Raw genomic sequence first — 18,236 nt, forward strand, 5'->3', positions numbered from 1 at the left:
GAGTATGTCTTTTGAATTGAGTTTGAAAATTCCATTCGAAATGTTTATTGAATCGGTACGACAAGGCAATGTAATGGAATTTCCTCTCTGGATGACTCCCATTACCCAACACTATAGGCCTTCCCACACTACACTGTAGAGCATGCTTGCGCCCTAAATGCCACCCTATTCCCTTTATAGTGCACTATGTTCGCCCTGGGCCCGTAGGGCTTTGGTCAAAAGTGGTGCACTACAGTATATAGGGAATAAGGTGCCATTTGGGATGCACACCAGGCAACTGGTCCACAGCTAACGGAGGGTAACTCCTCAGGAAATGACAGGAACAAGAGCCATACACCTTTCCTAAAGCATCCATCTCAGAGGAGTCTTATACCAAATAACAATTGTTGGTTCCTGTAGTGTAGAACGCTCTGCCAATGCAGCTACCTATATATCTTTATGTACATATTCTTTATCCCTTTACACTTGTGTGTATAAGGTAGTAGTTGTGGAATTGTTAGGTTAGATTACTTGTTGGTTATTACTGCATTGTCGGAACTAGAAGCACAAGCATTTCGCTACACTCGCATTAACATCTGCTAACCATGTGTATGTGACAAATAAAATTTGATTTGATTTGATACCTTAACAATATCCGTTTAGCATCTAATATGATATGACCAAAAGTATTTTGACACCCTTTCAAATGATTGGATTCAGCTATTTCAGCCACACCCGTTGCTGACAGGTGCACAAGAATTGTTCGTCGGGAGCTTCATGAAATGGGTTTTCATGGCCGAGCAGCCGCACACAAGCCTAAGATCCCCATGCGCAAAGCCAAGCGTCGGCTGGAGTGGTGTAAAGCTCGCCGCCATTGGACTCTGGAGTGATGAATCACGCTTCACCATTTGGCAGCCCGACGGAAGAATCTGTGTTTGGCGGATGCCAGGAGAACACTAACTGCCCCAATGCATAGTGCCAACTGTAAAGTTTGGTGGAGGAGGAATAATGGTCTGGGGCTGTTTTTCATGGTTCGGGCTAGGCCCCTTAGTTCCAGTGAAAGGAAATCTTAATGCTACAGCATACAATGACATTCTAGACGATTCTGTGCTTCCAACTTTGTGGTAACAGTTTTGGGGAAGGCTCTTTCCTGTTTCAGCATGGCAATGCCCCCGTGCACAAAGCAAGGTCCATACAGACATGGTTTGTCGAGATCGGTGTGGAAGAACTTGACCAACATCAATACCTGACCTCACTAATGCTCTTGTGGCTGAATGGAAGCAACTCCACACAGCAATGATCCATCATCTAGTGGAAATAATGCCCATGATTTTGGAAAGCTGTTCGACGATTGATACATGTAGTGTATCAACCGGCTGGTTAAGTACATTTTTACCAAATTCTTGCTTTTTAGCCTTTTTACATGTTAATTAACTATTTATTTTCACATTCCTACTCTTCAAGGTCTCTACTAACAGGAATGGTACAATATTAATCCCTCACCTACTGAATTCCTGCCATTTATCCCATATCTTTGGTCACTATTTTTTGTTTTCTTACAGCCCTCTGAGTAGGCAAAGTTAAAGTGCCACAACACTGAACTGCGGCAACCCAAAAGGATACAATGTATGTAAATGTCAAAACATGCTCCACCCGCCGGTTGGAAATAAGGTTGAAGAGCTTATTTTCATTCCCCCAAAATGGATTCAGAGCTGTGCTGGATGGGATTCAGGACACACGCATGCATGCACGCACAAAAGAATGCACTGGAACAGGCCACTGGGCCTCCGGTACCAGGCTCCAGTACTCAGAGTGAGAGCCACGGCAGAGCCTGTGCGTGTGTGTGCTGATACAGGACTTTACCAGGCAGCCCCATCCTGTGTGTGTGTGAGCGTTTGCCGTCATGCTCAGACCAGCAGCTATTTAAAGAGCTGAACGAAAACAAGCAGTGCACTGGTGTTGACAGAGAATGTTTGTGTGTGTGTGTGTGACTAAGCGTATATGGAGTTTACACCAAATATCTGTGTGTGTTTGTGTATGTGTGTGTGTGTGCGCCCATGCGTGTGTATGTAGTTTCATGACAGCGCACATTGAAGTGATTAGCCTTGTCAGTCTGGTTTGGCGGGGGGAAGCGGTTACCTCGATGGCCAACTGGAACTGTTCGTGCTCCCTCTGGAGTTGCTCTGCCTCTGACAGCGAGCTGGCATTCACCATGCTGGCATTCAGCATGGAATCCCCATTCCGGATCCAGCCCAGGACCTGCAAAGGACACACAGAGTAGGAGTACAGTTAGGCCTGGGCCAGAGGAGGCTGGTGAGGGTAGGACGGCTCATAATAATGGCTGGAATTTGGTGAATAGAATGGTATCAAACACATGGAAACATGTCGTTCCTATGTTTTTCATACCATTCCAATTATTCTGTTCCAGCTATTACTATTATATGAGCCTGTACTCCGACTTAAAGTGCCACCAGCCACCACTGGTGGGCAAACATTCTGGGCAAGCATCAGCTCACAGGAAGCGATGGTCAATGTGGCTAGAAGAACTCTGGATTATTGTTTGGCGTAACATAATACAGTACCCATAATGTCACTTTTTTATGAGCATGAAGATACTCAGACATGGTTAACTGTAAACAGCAGTTGAAAACCTAAGGATGGATTTAGAAATACACAAAGTCATTTAGACAGAGCTTATGTAATACATATCTAATGCAATCCCAAAATCAAGCACGAAATACAACTAGAGGCACAAAGAGCTTTAGAACAGTTTAGCTTCATAAAAGCACAAATTGTTGGCATAGTTCGACATAAATAAGGGAATAAACTAGGATTAGCAGTAGTATTTTCTTCACGGGCATTTAACTATTAGATATTACATATGTTCCCTTTTGTTCATTTAGGAATCCCATGAGGGATTAGGAACATGGATTGTTTTTCCTCTCTAGCTTCCTAAAACTCAGAGACCGGCTGTGCAGGTCAGGGAGATACTGAGGATATGGCTAATCCATACTACCCTCTTTCTTTCTCTCACTCTCTCTTTCTGTATGTCTGTCTCTGTACGTGTCTGTCTGTCCCTTCCCCTCTCTCTTTCTTTATTTCTTTATTTCTTTCTGTCTCCTTCTCTCCCTCTATCTATCTCTCTCCCTCTATCTCCCAGTCTCTCTATCTCTCCTCTCTCCTCTCTCTTCCTCTTCATATCTCTGTCTCTCGCTCCCGCTCTCTTAGCCTTGCCCATTGCTACACCTTCTCCTCCTCCCTCCACCACCACAATACCTGGGCTGAGCACAGTCCCAGAAGCCTTCTTCAGAGATACTCTGCGACAAATCAGGCTTATTTCCTGCCTTCCTTCCATTAGAGTGCATGATGCAAAGTGGAGCCTCTTCACTCCCAAGTCCCCGGTGACAGCAGTTTGGCCCTCAATTACTACAGCCCAAATGAGATTAGTGCAGAATGCGGCTAGCGCGAGGCGAGACACTGAGGATGGTGGGAGGGACGTTAGCAGCCATCTGGGAACACCTTCCTAATATTGAGTTGTGCATTCCATGTATCAATTGTCTCAAGGTTTAAAAATCCTTCTTTAACCTGTATCCTCCCCTTCATCTATAATAACTGGAGTGGATTTGACTAGTGACATCAATAAGGGATCATGGCTTTCACCTGGATTCACCTTGTCAGTCTATGTCATGGAAAGGTGCTCTTAATGTTTTGCATAGTCAGTGTACGTGTGTCACTACCACTGCGACAAACATAATTCATTATTTACGGAAACTGCAGCATTTTTTCCGGTTGAGATGTGTTTTGTCTGGAAATATTATCCAATAAATATCAATTTCATTTGATATTGAGGCTGAATAATTTAATAGTAGATTTAATATTGACTATACGAAGTGATTTGCTATGTGGATGGCTTGGTTGAATTCAGTTTGAGAGAGCGATCCAGCATATTTTAATCATCCATCTGTATTTCCACAGTTTGTATTTCTTGAATAGTGAGGAATGCACACAGCTGAATGTGCTCTCTGTCAAACTGACATTCAGATTAAAATGTTCTCGACGAGCTGCTCTCTCAGATGTGCTTCCCAAATGGCACCCTATTCCCTACATTGTGCACTACTTTTGCCCTGGTCAAAAGTCATGTACTATGTCAGGAATAAGGTACCATTTGGGACGCAACTTCGGAGTGACACGGATTATACTTTATTAGCCTGTCGGAGGATGATTAAATAATCACAACAGCAGAAGAAAATGCATTTCAAGTTTAGTGTTTTTCAATGGCACTGGCATACATTGAGTTGACATTTTACCCTACAAGCAGAAAAGTAGTCAGAAACATGTTTGAGTGAAAAGCAGTCTTCACCAAGCAGCTAAAACAAGCCAAACATTGAATCACTGCTGGCAGCCATGCACTCACACTGACTATTTGATGTAGGTTGTATCCTGAAGGGTTCTCTCATTGTGTGTGTGTGTGTGTGCGTGCGTGCGTGCGTGCGTGTTGGAAACAGCTATGGACTCTCACCAGTCCAGTTCACCCTAATTAGCCATAGTGTGTTTGCGAGTGCATATACAGCGCCTTCAGAAAGTATTCACACCCCTTGACCTTTTCCACATTTTGTTGTGTTACAGCCTGAATTTTTTATTAATTACATTGAGATTTTGTATCACTGGTATACATACAATACCCCATAACGTCAAAGTGGAATTATGTTTTTCGAAATGTTTACAAATTAATAAAAAATGAAAAGCTTAAATGTCTTGAGTCAATAAGTATTCAACCCCTTTGCTATAGCAAGCCTAAATACGTTCAGGAGTAAACATTTGCTCAACAAGTCACATGATAAATGGCATGGACTCTGTGTGCAATAATAGGGGTTAACATGATTTTTGAATAACTACCTCATCTCTGTACACCACACATACAATTATCTGTAAGGTCCCTCATTCGAGCAGTGAATTGCAAACACAGATTCAACCACAAAGACCAGGGAGGTTTTCCAATGCCTCACAAAGAAGCGAACCTATTGGTAGATGGGTAAAAATAAAACAAAAGCAGACACAGAATATCCCTTTTAGCATGGTGAAGTTATTAATTACACTTTGGATAGTGTATCAATACACCCAGTCACTATAAAGATACAAGCATCCTTCCTAACTCACTTGCTGGAGAGGAAGGAAACCGCTCAGGGATTTCACCCTGAGGCCAATGGTGACTTTAAAACAGTTACAGTTTAATGGCTGTGATAGGATGGATCAACAACATTGTAGTTACTCCACAATACTAACCTAAATGACAGAGTAAAAATAAGGAAGCATGTGCAAAATAAAAATATTCCAAAACATGTATCCTGTTTGCAATAAGGCCCTAAAGTAAAACTGCAACAAAATATGGCAAAAAAAATTACTTTATGTCCTGAGAAAAAAGTATTATGTTTGGGGAAAATCCAATACAACAAACACATCACTGAGTACCACTCTTCATATTTTTGTTATGGGTGTTCTTGTCATCAGCAAGGACCAGGGAGTCTACTTTCCTACAGAGAGTAGGAGACAAATGCACCTTTCAGCAAGACTATAGCCTAAAACACAAGGCCAAATATACACTAGAGTTGCTTACCAAGACAACATTGAATGAGTGGCCTAGTTACAGTTTTAACTAAAATTGGCTTGAAAATATATGGCAGGACTTGAAAATGGCCGTCTAGCAATGATCAACAACCAACTTGACAGAGCTTGAAGAAATGTTGTACATTCCAGGTGCGCAAAGCTCTTAGAGACTTACCCAGAAAGACTCACAGCTGTAATCGCTGCCAAAGGTGATTTTAACATTTGAGTCAAGGGTGTGAGATATTTCTGTATTTCATTTTCAATAAACTTGCAAACATTTCCAAAAACATGTTTTCACTTTGTCATTATAGGGTATTGTGTATCACAGGAGGTTGGTGGCACCTTAATTGGGGAGGAATGGTATCAAATACATCAAAGACATGGTTTCCATGTGTTTGATGCCATTCCATTCGCTCCGTTCCAGCCATTATTATGAGCTGTCCTCCCCTCAACAGCCTCCACTGTTGTGTATAGATGAGTGAGAAAAACATCTAATCCACTTAGAATTCAGGCTGTAACACAACAAAATGTGGAATAAACCAAGGGGTATAAATACTTTCTGACGCCACTGCACAATATGAGCGTGTGTATGTGTGTGCATGCGTACTCCCACCCACCTGTTTGACCTCTGACTGCAGGTGCCGGAGCTGCAGACACTCCTGCAGTCTCTTCTGGGTCTTGTCAGCGCTGACGTCCAGCTCATGCTGCTTCTCATGGAGGAACTCCAGCAGCTCCTGGACCTGAGTGGCCAGATCCACCTCCTTTTCCCCAGTCAGCTCAATGCCTGTACCACCACACGAAACTACTGTCACTACCACATGAAACCATACAGTCAACGCATAGTTACATTCAATAAGTTAGCCTATTCGGTTGTCGGTTTTAAATGTTCTGCTTTTCTTCCTGTCAGCAGAGTCTGAACGCTTGGATTTATTTGAGTGTTTCCAACTATCACTGGGCAATAGGAGTTGCTGCAGACCTGTGTGGTATATATGAAGGATGTGTTATAAACTGTAGCACTAGGTGGAGCTAGTCCACTAGTCCTTCTCCATTTCAATCTGCCGTGTTCCTTCTCAATTAACAAATTAAATCCCCCTACTTAAAAAGACAACACTTCCCTTCAATGTCTAATTAAATAATGACTGTGATTACCCCAAACCCCAGGGTTATCAAGTCTATCCCAAATGGAACCCTATTCCCTATGATGCACAACGTTTGACCAGAGCTAGGAGGAGCACCACTCCAAAAACCTGCAATGAAACTGTCCATACTGTAAATGTACACTATAAAATGTGACACTAGTACAGCTGGCTATTTTAATCCCCCATCCTGAAATATTGTCTAGAGCCCAGCACAAACCTTTGGAGGGCTTAAGTCTCCATTGGTCCTGACTGAGGGGGATGTCACAGTCCACACAGTCCATGAAGGGCACACGAGGGTGGCCCAGATTTCAGCTCCACCCCCTCCCTCCCCTTCCTCCCCCCTCTTGGCACAGAGTGATGGCTGGCACGGTGGATGCTCCTCACCCCTCTGGTGTGTGTGAGGGGGGCTATGGGGAGGTGGTGTGTGTGAGGGGGGCTATGGGGAGGTGGTGTGCGTGCGTCCCAAATGGCACTCCATTCCATATAAAGTGCACTACTTTTGACCCTGGCTCATAGGGCTCTGGTCAAAAGTAGTGTATTATATAGGGAATAGAGTACAATTTGCGATGCAGCTCAGGTCTCGTATTAAGCCCCATGCAGTGCAGTGGGGATGGTAAGAGGATTGTGCTGAGGGAGAAGGAAAGCCATGCTTTTTTAACCTAATTCCTGACTCCTCTCTCTCCAGATGGTTAAATCCAGATTTGACCCGGCACCTCTGATGCTGCCTCCCTCCACCCCATCCTACTATCAACTCCTTCCACTTGGCCCAAGTCAGGTGACCTCTGTTCTCTCTGAGTTGGCAAGGCAGCACATTCTCAGTAACATCAATGATCCTGTCCCAATCTCTGAACCCGCAGACACAATAGGAGTCTTACAGCCAGAAACGGACTGGCATATATCAGATGGGCTTTTTAATCTTTAGCCCAGCGGGCCTGTCTAAATCGTTTTTTAGTTGTTGTGCAGAATGATCATTGTTTGGCAAATAATGGGAGCCTCAAGGGAAGAAATGGGACTGTTTTTGGGCCTTCAAGACAAAAAATGTGCCTGTGTTAGAAAAGCCTGGACCTCAGGTAGAAAGTGGTCTTGTGTTTCGGAGGACGCATGGCTCTTGAACTTCGCCTTTCCCGAGTCCGTACGGGAGTTGCAGCGATGAGACAGAAGTATTACAACGTAAACATACTTTTAACCTGCATATTTCAAGACATGGCATATGGGGGTGTAGTGAGATACCCAATGGACTGAACGATTCTCTTCTCATCACTCATCTTGAAAGAACGTATACTTAAAACTTGAAATATATATATACTACAAACTTGGAAGTCAATCAACCCACAATCAACACAATGGAAAAATCGAATGATTTATTATTGAAATATTGAAATAGCATGGGTGACCGAGAAAAACAAACAATAATGCAGGCACTAGGGCAAACAATAATGCAGGCACTAGGGATGGGGGTGTGAGCATGCAGTTCTGGGCAGATGAGATGTAGTCAACGTTTGTGTGCGTCTATAAGTTCTTCTTCGTATGTATAAGTTTGTAAATGGAGTAAAAAAGACAAAATACAAAAAGAAAAAAGAAAGTTAAAGGAGAAATGCTTGGATCTAAAAAAAGGAAGGCCTTAAAAATGGTCAAAGACTCCAGGCACCCAAGTCATAAACATTTATAAATGTTCCATCCCTAGAATAAATCCCTTTTTTCCCGGGTAACCCAGGAAGTGTTATTCATAAGCATTAGAAAGTATATACTGTAAATAGGCATATGACTGGATTTGATTAGAGCTTTGATCTAGCCTGATGCTACCTAAGCCTGAAGAACCATCCATAAAAAAATGATGAGCCCTACATTAAAGACATTTAATGATCCCAAGCCCAAAAAAGCCCAAATGATTGCGCCGTTATCCAACACATATATGATATAGTCTACTGCACATTACGCACAACAGAAAAACAAAAGCCCATAGATATAGCTAGCTATATGCTCCCTTGGGTAAATAAATGAAACTAGCTCATGTAGTCTAATCTTTTGGAGTGTGAACTGTATTACTGCACTGTATTGTATTATACGGACTGTTGAAACCATGATAAAGCGGGGAGAGAACATGTGATTCTGGTGCAGCACATGCAGCCTACAAAGTTACAAGTATAGGCTAGTGAATTTTATTTTATTTATATTTTGAAATATGATAGGGCCTATTTGTATAATTAGTAGGCTGATGCATATACAGTATATAACTTTGATAATATTTCCCCTAATGTTATTAGCCTACCTCCTCTTTCTCTCTCTATTGTTGCTTCATTACTTCCTCGCTTTCAAAAGTTAAATGAAATAAGTTTGTTGTCCATATCTTCATCATTCTAATGACATCCTTGAATAATATAGGACAAAAGTTAGATGCAGAAGGCTTTCACTTGTCTTCACAAAGACAGAATGCTTATGGGTCTGAATAAATAACTCCTATAGCCTACCGCCATCGCTCGTTCGCTCTTCTTTCAAACTACCCGTGAGTTCTATTTGGCTGCTTTATTTAACATTCAGCCAACAAGAGTTTGCGTCCCTCTTCGAATAGTCTATTGGCATAAAAAAAATGCACAAATAAAATAATGTCCAGCAAGCTATTCTAGTCTAGCTTTTCCTGCATGGGACTCCAAGAGCTAAGGAGCGTTTAGTAATGAGAGGCCAGCGGAGCACAGGTGCGTGTGTATTGGGCAAGAGACAGAGGTTGTAAGTTAGAAGCTTATTATGCACAACCCATCATTAATTAGATACATATAAGGATAATACTGCATTGAATGTATTACTGTATGTACTAAAGAGGTAGGCTAGGACATCTATATATAGGGCTATATATCAATGTAGAACAGGATTGTCTGTTTTGGATGCAATTAGAATGGAGTTGATGGAGAGAGAGAAAGACTGCGAGAGCTTTCACGCGTGCACTGATTTAAAGCAACCATATTTGATTGATAGGCTGTTTTAAAACTCCGCAGCTGCAATTTAAAAAGGTAAAACCTTTACGATTAAAAGATAAGGTGACCCGAAAGACAGATAGAGATGGGTAAATTAGACGCGCATTCTGTCTTTATATTACTGTAGCATAGACTATGCTGAAGAAAATACAGGCCTACCTGTCACAATATTTTTTTTTTACCATGATGAGATGATAGGTCCATATGCATTGTGAACTGCACTTCATACTGAGATGGGCTGTCTGTCCCCACCCTGAGCGTTGATCATTCATCATGCAGAGGCCGTAGAGAAGCCAGATTTAGACATCGCATATAATTTAACAGTTTCATTTCACACCATGCTGTTCATATAAATAATTTATTATAATTTACCAGTTTCTCGCAGTTATTTATCCTGGGAAAAGGGAGTGGTTTTGGCTGGTAAATCCCGGTAAATCTCGGTAACAGGGTTTCCGCTATTCAAAATATGTACTCTCCCTCCCTCCCTTCCTTGTAACCGGCTCTGGTCTGGTCTCAGTATCTCTCACCTGAGGCCTGGACTTCCATGATGTACTGGTGTAGGTCCTGTCCCTGCTGCATCACCTCGAAGGTCATGTTGTTCATGGCCAGCTTGCGCTCCGTGTGGCGCTGCAGCCGCTGCTCGGCCAGGGTCAGGTCCTCCGAGTTGAAGTCGTTCACCTGGCGCAGCAGGTCCTCGTTCCACGAGTCCAGCTCCGCCGTCACCTGCAGGGAGGTCAGCCAGGCTAGGTTAATGATGTTAGTGTTGCACCTGTGTGGGCCAAGGTACTCACACTGAGACCGAGTGTTATCGATTATGAAATGAAGTCGTTATGTGCAGCTCAGATGATACTGTGAAAGATGAAGCTACACCAAACGAAGCTATTCCACTGGACATACAGTACATTACATGGATAGAAGCTATACAGCTCTCCCAGTATTATTGTTCTTAATGACAGCATTGGGTAATAACCCCCCCTCCCAAGTGAATTACTACAGTAGTCATTTACGTTCCACTGGTAGTCTTTCTTTTATTCACTGTGGTATAATGCCATGTTTTTCTGAAACTGTAAGAGCCTAGATACACCCATTGGTAATTCACGGCACGTCTCGGCCTAGGACATACTAAAGAGCAACACTGCTCCACACTGCAGTTCAGTGGAGGCCTAGTCCTCATCAGGGACTGCATAGACAGTTATCTATCAAAGTCAACTGACATTAGGTCTCTCTCTTAAGCTAATATCATTAGATTACTGTGTGGCCAGCAGATGCCATCTCACAAACACACGAACACATTCTCATGCGCACACACACACACACCCACACATGCAAACAAGCACACACACGTACGTATGCACGTACACACACGTAGTGGAGGCTCCTCATAAGAGAAAGGGGAGGACCATCCTCCTCAGTGAATTTCAGAAAAATACAAATATTGAAACATTAAAAAAGTTATCATTTTCAGGTAAAACTATACTAAATATACTCATGTCACCAAATAATTGATTAAAACACACTGTGGTCTAGGTCTACAGTAGCCTCAACAGCACTCTGTAGGGTAGCACCATGGTGTAGCCAGAGGACAGCTAGCTTCTGTCCTCCTCCGGGTACATTGACTTCAATACAAAACCTAGGAGGCTCATGGTTCTCACCCCCTTCCGTAGACGTACACAGTAATTATGACAACTTCCAGAGGATGTCCTCCAACCTATCAAACCTCTTGTTGTCCACCCAATCAAAGGATCAGCAAATAAATCTAGTACTTAGAGCATAAGTTACAGCTAGCTAGCAAATTGAACAACTTAATTTCTTCATCAACAATGAAGGAGAAGCAAGAGAGAGAGAGTGAGAAAGAGAGAAGGGGTTAGCTAAACTCAGCAAAAAAATAGACCAGGACCCTGTCTTTCAAAGATAATTTGTAAAAATCCAAATAACTTCACAGATCTTCATTGTAAAGGGTTTAAACACTGTTTCCCATGCTTGTTCAATGAACCATAAACAATTAATGAACATGCACCTGCAATTAAGGTCACAGTTATGAAAACTTAGGACACTAAAGAGGCCTTTCTACTGACTCCAAAAGAAAGAGTCACCAAAAGAAAGAAAAACACCAAAAGAAAGATGCCCAGGATCCCTGCTCATCTGTGTGGACGTGCCTTAGGCATGCTGCAAGGAGGCATGATGTGGCCAGGGCAATAAATTGCAATGTCCGTACTGTGAGACGCCTAAAACAGCGCTACAGGGAGACAGGAAGGACAGCTGATCGTCCTCGCAGTGGCAGACCACGTGTAACAACACCTGCACAGGACCGGTACATCCGAACAGCCCACCTACGGAACAGGTACAGGATGGCAACAACAACTTCCTGAGTTACACCAGGAACGCACAATCCCTCCATCAGTGCTCAGACTGTCTGCAATAGGCTGAGAGAGGCTGGACTGAGGGCTTGTAGGCCTGTTGTAAGGCAGGTCCTCACCAGACATCACCGGCAACAACGTTGCCTGTGGGCACAAACCTACCGTCGCTGGACCAGACAGGATTGGCAAAAAGTGCTCTTCACTGACGAGTCGCGGTTTTGTCTCACCAGGGGTGATGGTCGGATTTGGGTTTATCGTCGAAGGAATGAGCGTTACACCGAGGCCTGTACTCTGGAGCGGGATTTGGAGGTGGAGGGTGCGTCATGGTCTGGGGGCTGTGTGTCACAGCATCATCGGACTGAGCTCGTTGTCATTGCAGGCAATCTCGACGTTGTGCGTTACAGGGAAGACATCCTCCTCCCTCATGTGGTACCCTTCCTGCAGGCTCATCCTGACATGACCCTCCAGCATGACAATGCCACCAGCCATGTCTCAGTTGTTGAATCTTGCTATGCTCATACAAATACTTACACATGTTAAGTTTGCTGAAAATAAACGCAGTTGACAGTGAGAGGACGTTTCTTTTTTTTGCTGAGTTTATTTTTTGTATAATTTTTTTCCACTTTCACTGACTTATCTAGCGAACGCAGCTAGTTAGTTTCGCCTACTCATACAACCGGCTGAAAACAGAGAAGGATTCTAGGTTAGCTAGATGGCTATGGCTATCCAACACTGGAACTCTTCCAAGTCAAGGTAAACGTTTGGTTGTATTCATTTATTGCCACCGGTACCCACCAGTGTATCTGCTAAACTACATGCTGTACACTGTACTGCAGGACTGTAGCGGATTTACTAACGCATTAGTTCTAGTAGCTATGTTGACTAGGACGTTAGCTAATATAGTGATAACGATGTAGGCTGTGTGTAGGGGTTAGTGGTTATGAAATTAAATGAAAGTTTGGCTTGGAGTTTTTTTTCGCCTGTTGTGTTGTGGAATGAGGTCCACAAACGAAGGGAAAAGCTGAGAGGAGGAGAGCGTATAGATGCGAGAAGGAATTATACAACGAGCAAAGTGATCATGCTGTTTGTTGGTGGCTGCTATGAAAGTGAACTTTGCGGGGATCAGGGGTGTATTCATTCCGCCGATTCTGTTGAAAAACGTTTCTTAGACGGAAGAGTACAGAACGAAAAGGGGATAAACATACCTGAATTTGTCCAATAGAAACTCTAGGTTTGCAACTGTTTGGACTAGTGTTTACACCCTAGATCAGCTAGATGCAGGCAATAGCGTGCAAGGCGGTATTGAATGTGTCACTGTCTGTCATGTTGATTACTCACATTTTTCTCCTGACCTGTGCACCTACGTTGTAAACTTTAATTTGTAGTCTAGGTTGTAGCAACCTTATGATGGGTATCGGGGAAAATGTGTAATAAAAATAAGGCCATGCTCATAAAAAAATGTATCGTCCTCCCTGATCTTAAACGGCACCGCCGTTGGCACACACCCAGCCACCCCCACGCACAGACCGTCCCCCCTCTCCCCCTCCTTTCCCTTGACCCCCACCCTCCGGCCTCTGGTGCCTCTCACCTCGATGGTGTACTGCTCAAAAATGCGTAGCTGCAGGAAGATGTCCAGCTTGATCTTCCTCTCATGGAACAGCTCCTCCATCTGGCCCTGGGCCTCGTCCAGCTGCTGCAGGACACTCTCGATGTGGGCGATGGAGCTGTTGTGGGGCATCTTGTTGGTGGACATGGCAGCGTCCCTGGAGGGGGAGAGAGAGAGAGAGAGAGCAGCAAGATTTGTGACCTGTTGCCACAAGAAAAGGGCAACCAGTGAAGAACAAACACCATTGTAAATACAACCCATATTTATGTTTATTTATTTTCCCTTTTGTACTTTAACTATTTGCCCATCGTTACAACAACATATATAGACATAATATGACATTTGAAATGTCTTTATTCTTTTGGAAATTCTGTGAGTGTCATGTTTACTGTTCATTTTCATTGTTTATTTCACTTTTGTTTATTATCTACTTCACTTGCTTTGGCAATGTTAACATATGTTTCCTATGCCAATAAAGCCCTTGAATTGAGAGGGGGCGAGAGAGAGGGAGGGAGGGAGGGATTGTTGGGGTTATTGCTTTGCTTGTGTTGACAATGTAAGTTTCTAACTTTTCATGTCAATAAAGTACATGAGAGAGAGAGACAGAGAGAGAGAGAGACAAAAAAAACAAATCCAATTTTGATAAACTCCCATATCTACTGGGTGAAATTCCACAGTGTGCCATCACAGCAGCAAGATTTGTGACCTGTTGCCACAAGAAAAGGGCAACCAGTGAAGAACAAACACCATTGTAAATACAACCCATATTTATGCCTATTTATTTTAACCTGTGTGCTTTAACCATTTGTACATTGTTACAACACTGTATATATATAATATGACATTTGTAATGTCTTTCTTGTTTTGAAACTTCTGTATGTGTAATGTTTACTGTTAATTTGTATTGTTTATTTCACTTTTGTGTATTATCTACCTCACTTGCTTTGGCAATGTTAACACATGTTTCCCATGCCAATAAAGCCCCTTGAATTGAATTGAATTGAGAGACAGAGAGAGAGAGAGGCAGAGAGAGAGAGAGAGACAGAGAGAGAGAGACAGAGAGAGAGACAGAGAGAAACCCTGAGCTGTGAGATGGGTAGTACTAAGGGAGCAACTCAAATGGCACCCTATTCCCTTTACTGCGCACTACTTTTTGACCAGGGCTCCTAGTGGCGCATTTCCATTCAGGATTTACCCAAAAGGCTCAGACTTTTCTGTTTCCATCTACGCGGGACTGCTCCCGTGTCTCACTGGGCCATGGCTCCGGCTGACCTGCTCTAACTTGCAGCCAATTCCAGGCCATTGGTACATTACTGATGTCATTTACATAACAATGGCCAACTGAACTTTAACACCTTCTCACAAAGCAACTGTCTTAATGATGCAGAGGTTGTTGATTCTGCTCTCCCCAAGTTCTTAGTGTCACACTCCGATTGGAAACACAATTACACTAGAGTTCACATTAACATAACACACTGGTGTCGGGGGGGAGTCTCCCTGGAAATGCGGCACTAGGAGTCTGTTCAAAAGTAGTGCACTATATAGGGAATAGGGTGCCATTTGGGACAACATAAAATATAACGAGCAAAATAGGAGCAACAGAGTGTTCTTGTCATGGTGTTAGTGTTCAATAAGGGAGGTTGTAAAATATGTCAGAAACGGAATAATCCAATTCTCCTCACTGTAAAGGCACTTTAACACACCTGCCCTTGGAGTGGATGAGCAAACATTTTTACTTAACTAGGCAAGTCAGTTAAGAACAAATTCTTATTTACAATGGCTGCCTACCCCGTACAAACCCTCCCCTAACCCGGACGACGCTGGGCCGATTGTGCGCAGCCCTATGGTACACCCGATAACGCCACTTTGTGATACAGCCCGGGATTGAACCAGGGTCTGTAGTGACGCCTCTAGAACTGAGATGCAGTGCCTTAGACAGCTGCGCCACTCGGGAACACCTATCACCACGTAACACCTATCACCATGTAGTATTGAACTTATAGTGTGGAAGTCTAATGGTCTGACCCTCTTGACCCTCTGACCCTCTTGACACAAGGACCCGAGGCCCATAAAACAAGTGAGTGTGTTTTGATGACTGCAGTGAAATGGTATTATATTTCCATCACTCTTGACAATACATTACAGTAATTCATAAATCAAGTGCTGATCTAGGATCAGGTACCCCCTGTCCGTGTAATCTTCTTCATTACGATGTGAAAGGCAAAACTGTTCCTAGATCTGGGCCATTCATAAAGTTTCTCAGAGTAGGAGTGATAATTTAGGATCAGGTTCCCCCTGTCCGTGTACTCTTACACCAGGGTTGGGCTCAATTCAGAACTGATTTGAGAATGCCTCATAAATTCCAATTCAATTCTTGAATATGAATCGAATTTGAATTGAAGTAGTAAACCGAATACAGAATTGCAATTCGAATTTGAATGAAAGGAAATACAATACAATTCAGTGAAATTCAATGAAATTCAAATGCCTATTCTATTCTATATTAGGTGTAGTCTATACAAATATACAGTACATCTTGTACATAGAACATCCAAGGCTACCTGGGTTGGCAGGTAGCCTAGTGGTTAGAGTGTTGGACTAGTAACCGAAAGGTTGCAAGATTGAATCCCTGAGCTGACAAGGTACAAATCTGTCATTCTGCCCCTGAACAAGACAGTTAACCCACTGTTCCTAGACCGTCATTCAAAATAAGAATTTGTTCTTAACTGACTTTAAATAAATAAATAAAAAAAGTGCTATATTCTTTGTTATCTGAAAGTGTGACCTGTCAGATTCAATGAAACTCTCATGTTCTATGACTGGGTGGAATTTCTTTGAATTGCACTGAATTCAATTCTACTTCCTGTCAGTCAAACTCAAATTAAAATTATACTTCCTGTGGGGTTAGGCCAATTAAATCAGATTTTCAACTCATGAGTTGAATGGGAGTCAATTCCAAAATTCCTAGATCAGCACTCATACTCAGGTGATTTATGAAATCAGGCCCAGTATGAGCGCTGATGTAGGATCAGCCCCACCGCCCCCTGCTGGGCTGTAACACATTCCGGGGGAAGTTTCTGGGATCAGCTTTCCCTTCCCCAATCCAAACCTTAACCGGTAGTGGTTAAAAGGCTCAACTGATCCAAGATCAGCACTGACCTGAGCTGCTGGATGAGGTCCTCTCCCTCCTTGATGACGTTGAGCGTAGCCTCCAGCGTGGCCGTCTGCTGCTGCTGGAACTGCTTGATGAGCTCCTGGACTGACTCCACCGAGTCTGAACACACCTCCTCCAGCAGCTCCTTCTGGAGATCCTCCATCCATGTCCACAACTGGAGGGAGGGAAGGTGAGAGAGAGACATCAACACAATTAGACCCAACCAAATCAAGAGAAAACAAAAAGATACTTACTTGACACATTGGAAAGAATTAACAAAAAAACAGAGCAAACTAGAATGCTATTTGGCCCTAAACAGAGAGTACACAGTGGCAGAATACCTGACCACTGTGACTGACCCAAACTTAAGGAAAACTTTGACTATGTACAGACTCAGTGAGCATAGCCTTGCTATTGAGAAAGTCCGCCGTAGGCAGACCTGGCTCTCAAGAGAAGACAGGCTTATGTGCACACTGCCCACAAAATGAGGTGGAAACTGAGCTGCACTTCCTAACCTCCTGCCAAACGTATGACCATATTAGAGACACATATTTCCCTCAGATTACACAGATCCACAATGAATTCGAAAACAAACCCAATTTTGATGAACTCCCATATCTACTGGGTGAAATGCCACAGTGTGCCATCACAGCAGCAAGAGTTGTGACCTGTTGCCACAAGAAAAGGGCAACCAGTGAAGAACAAACACCATTGTAAATACAACCCATATTTATGTTTCTTTATTTTCCCTTTCGTACTTTAACTATTTGCACATCGTTGCAACACTGTATATGGACATAATATGACATTTCACATGTCTTTATTCTTTCAGAACTTCTGTGAGTGTCATGTTTACTGTTCACTTTTATTGTTTATTTCACTTTTGTTTATTATCTACATCACTTGCTTTGGCAATGTTAACATATGTTTCCCATGCCAATAAAGCCCTTGAATTGAATTTAATTAAAAATGAGAGAGAGGAAGGGAGAAAGGTTGGAGAGACAGGAGGGAGGAGGGAGAGGGCGGAGAGAGAGGCAGGGAGGAGGGTTGGATGGAGAACGAGTGAGAGAGAGAGAGAGAGAGAGAGAGAGAGAGAGAGAGAGAGAGAGAGAGAGAGAGAGAGAGAGAGAGAGCGAGAGCGAGAGCGAGAGAGAGAGATTTAACACTACAGTACACAACATACCCACACATTGTGGGAAAGCGTGTCAACAGATACAACATGTGCAATGTTGAGGACAACTGAACCACTATGTCAAAGTAACGCAATTGCTTAGTCAAAATAGACTAACTTCAGGTTTTTGCTTCATATGCACAATACATACGCAGCATATCTTTCTCTTTAGACTAATTGTTTGACAGCGGGGAAGAAAATCCATTTCCATCTCCACAATTAGCAAACTGCTCCCCAAACACACCTGAAATAGACTT

General features: G+C 43.0%; 1 protein-coding gene across 4 annotated transcripts in view; it reads right to left on the bottom strand.

The window, feature by feature from the left end:
- The window catches only part of LOC139538416 (kalirin-like), a 301,849-nt gene that overhangs the window by 105,452 nt on the left and 178,161 nt on the right, over positions 1–18,236 (bottom strand). For all 4 annotated transcript variants that reach the window (XM_071340411.1, XM_071340413.1, XM_071340412.1 and 1 more), the window contains exons 12-16: positions 16,814–16,983; positions 13,637–13,811; positions 10,219–10,414; positions 6,201–6,367; positions 2,119–2,238 (exon numbers count right to left, since the gene is read on the bottom strand). In XM_071340411.1, the coding sequence (XP_071196512.1) occupies positions 2,119–2,238; positions 6,201–6,367; positions 10,219–10,414; positions 13,637–13,811; positions 16,814–16,983 (828 nt within the window). The remainder of the gene's footprint in view (positions 1–2,118; positions 2,239–6,200; positions 6,368–10,218; positions 10,415–13,636; positions 13,812–16,813; positions 16,984–18,236) is intronic.

Source organism: Salvelinus alpinus, chromosome 14, assembly GCF_045679555.1.
Source record: "Salvelinus alpinus chromosome 14, SLU_Salpinus.1, whole genome shotgun sequence".
Taxonomy (NCBI): Eukaryota; Metazoa; Chordata; class Actinopteri; order Salmoniformes; family Salmonidae; genus Salvelinus; species Salvelinus alpinus.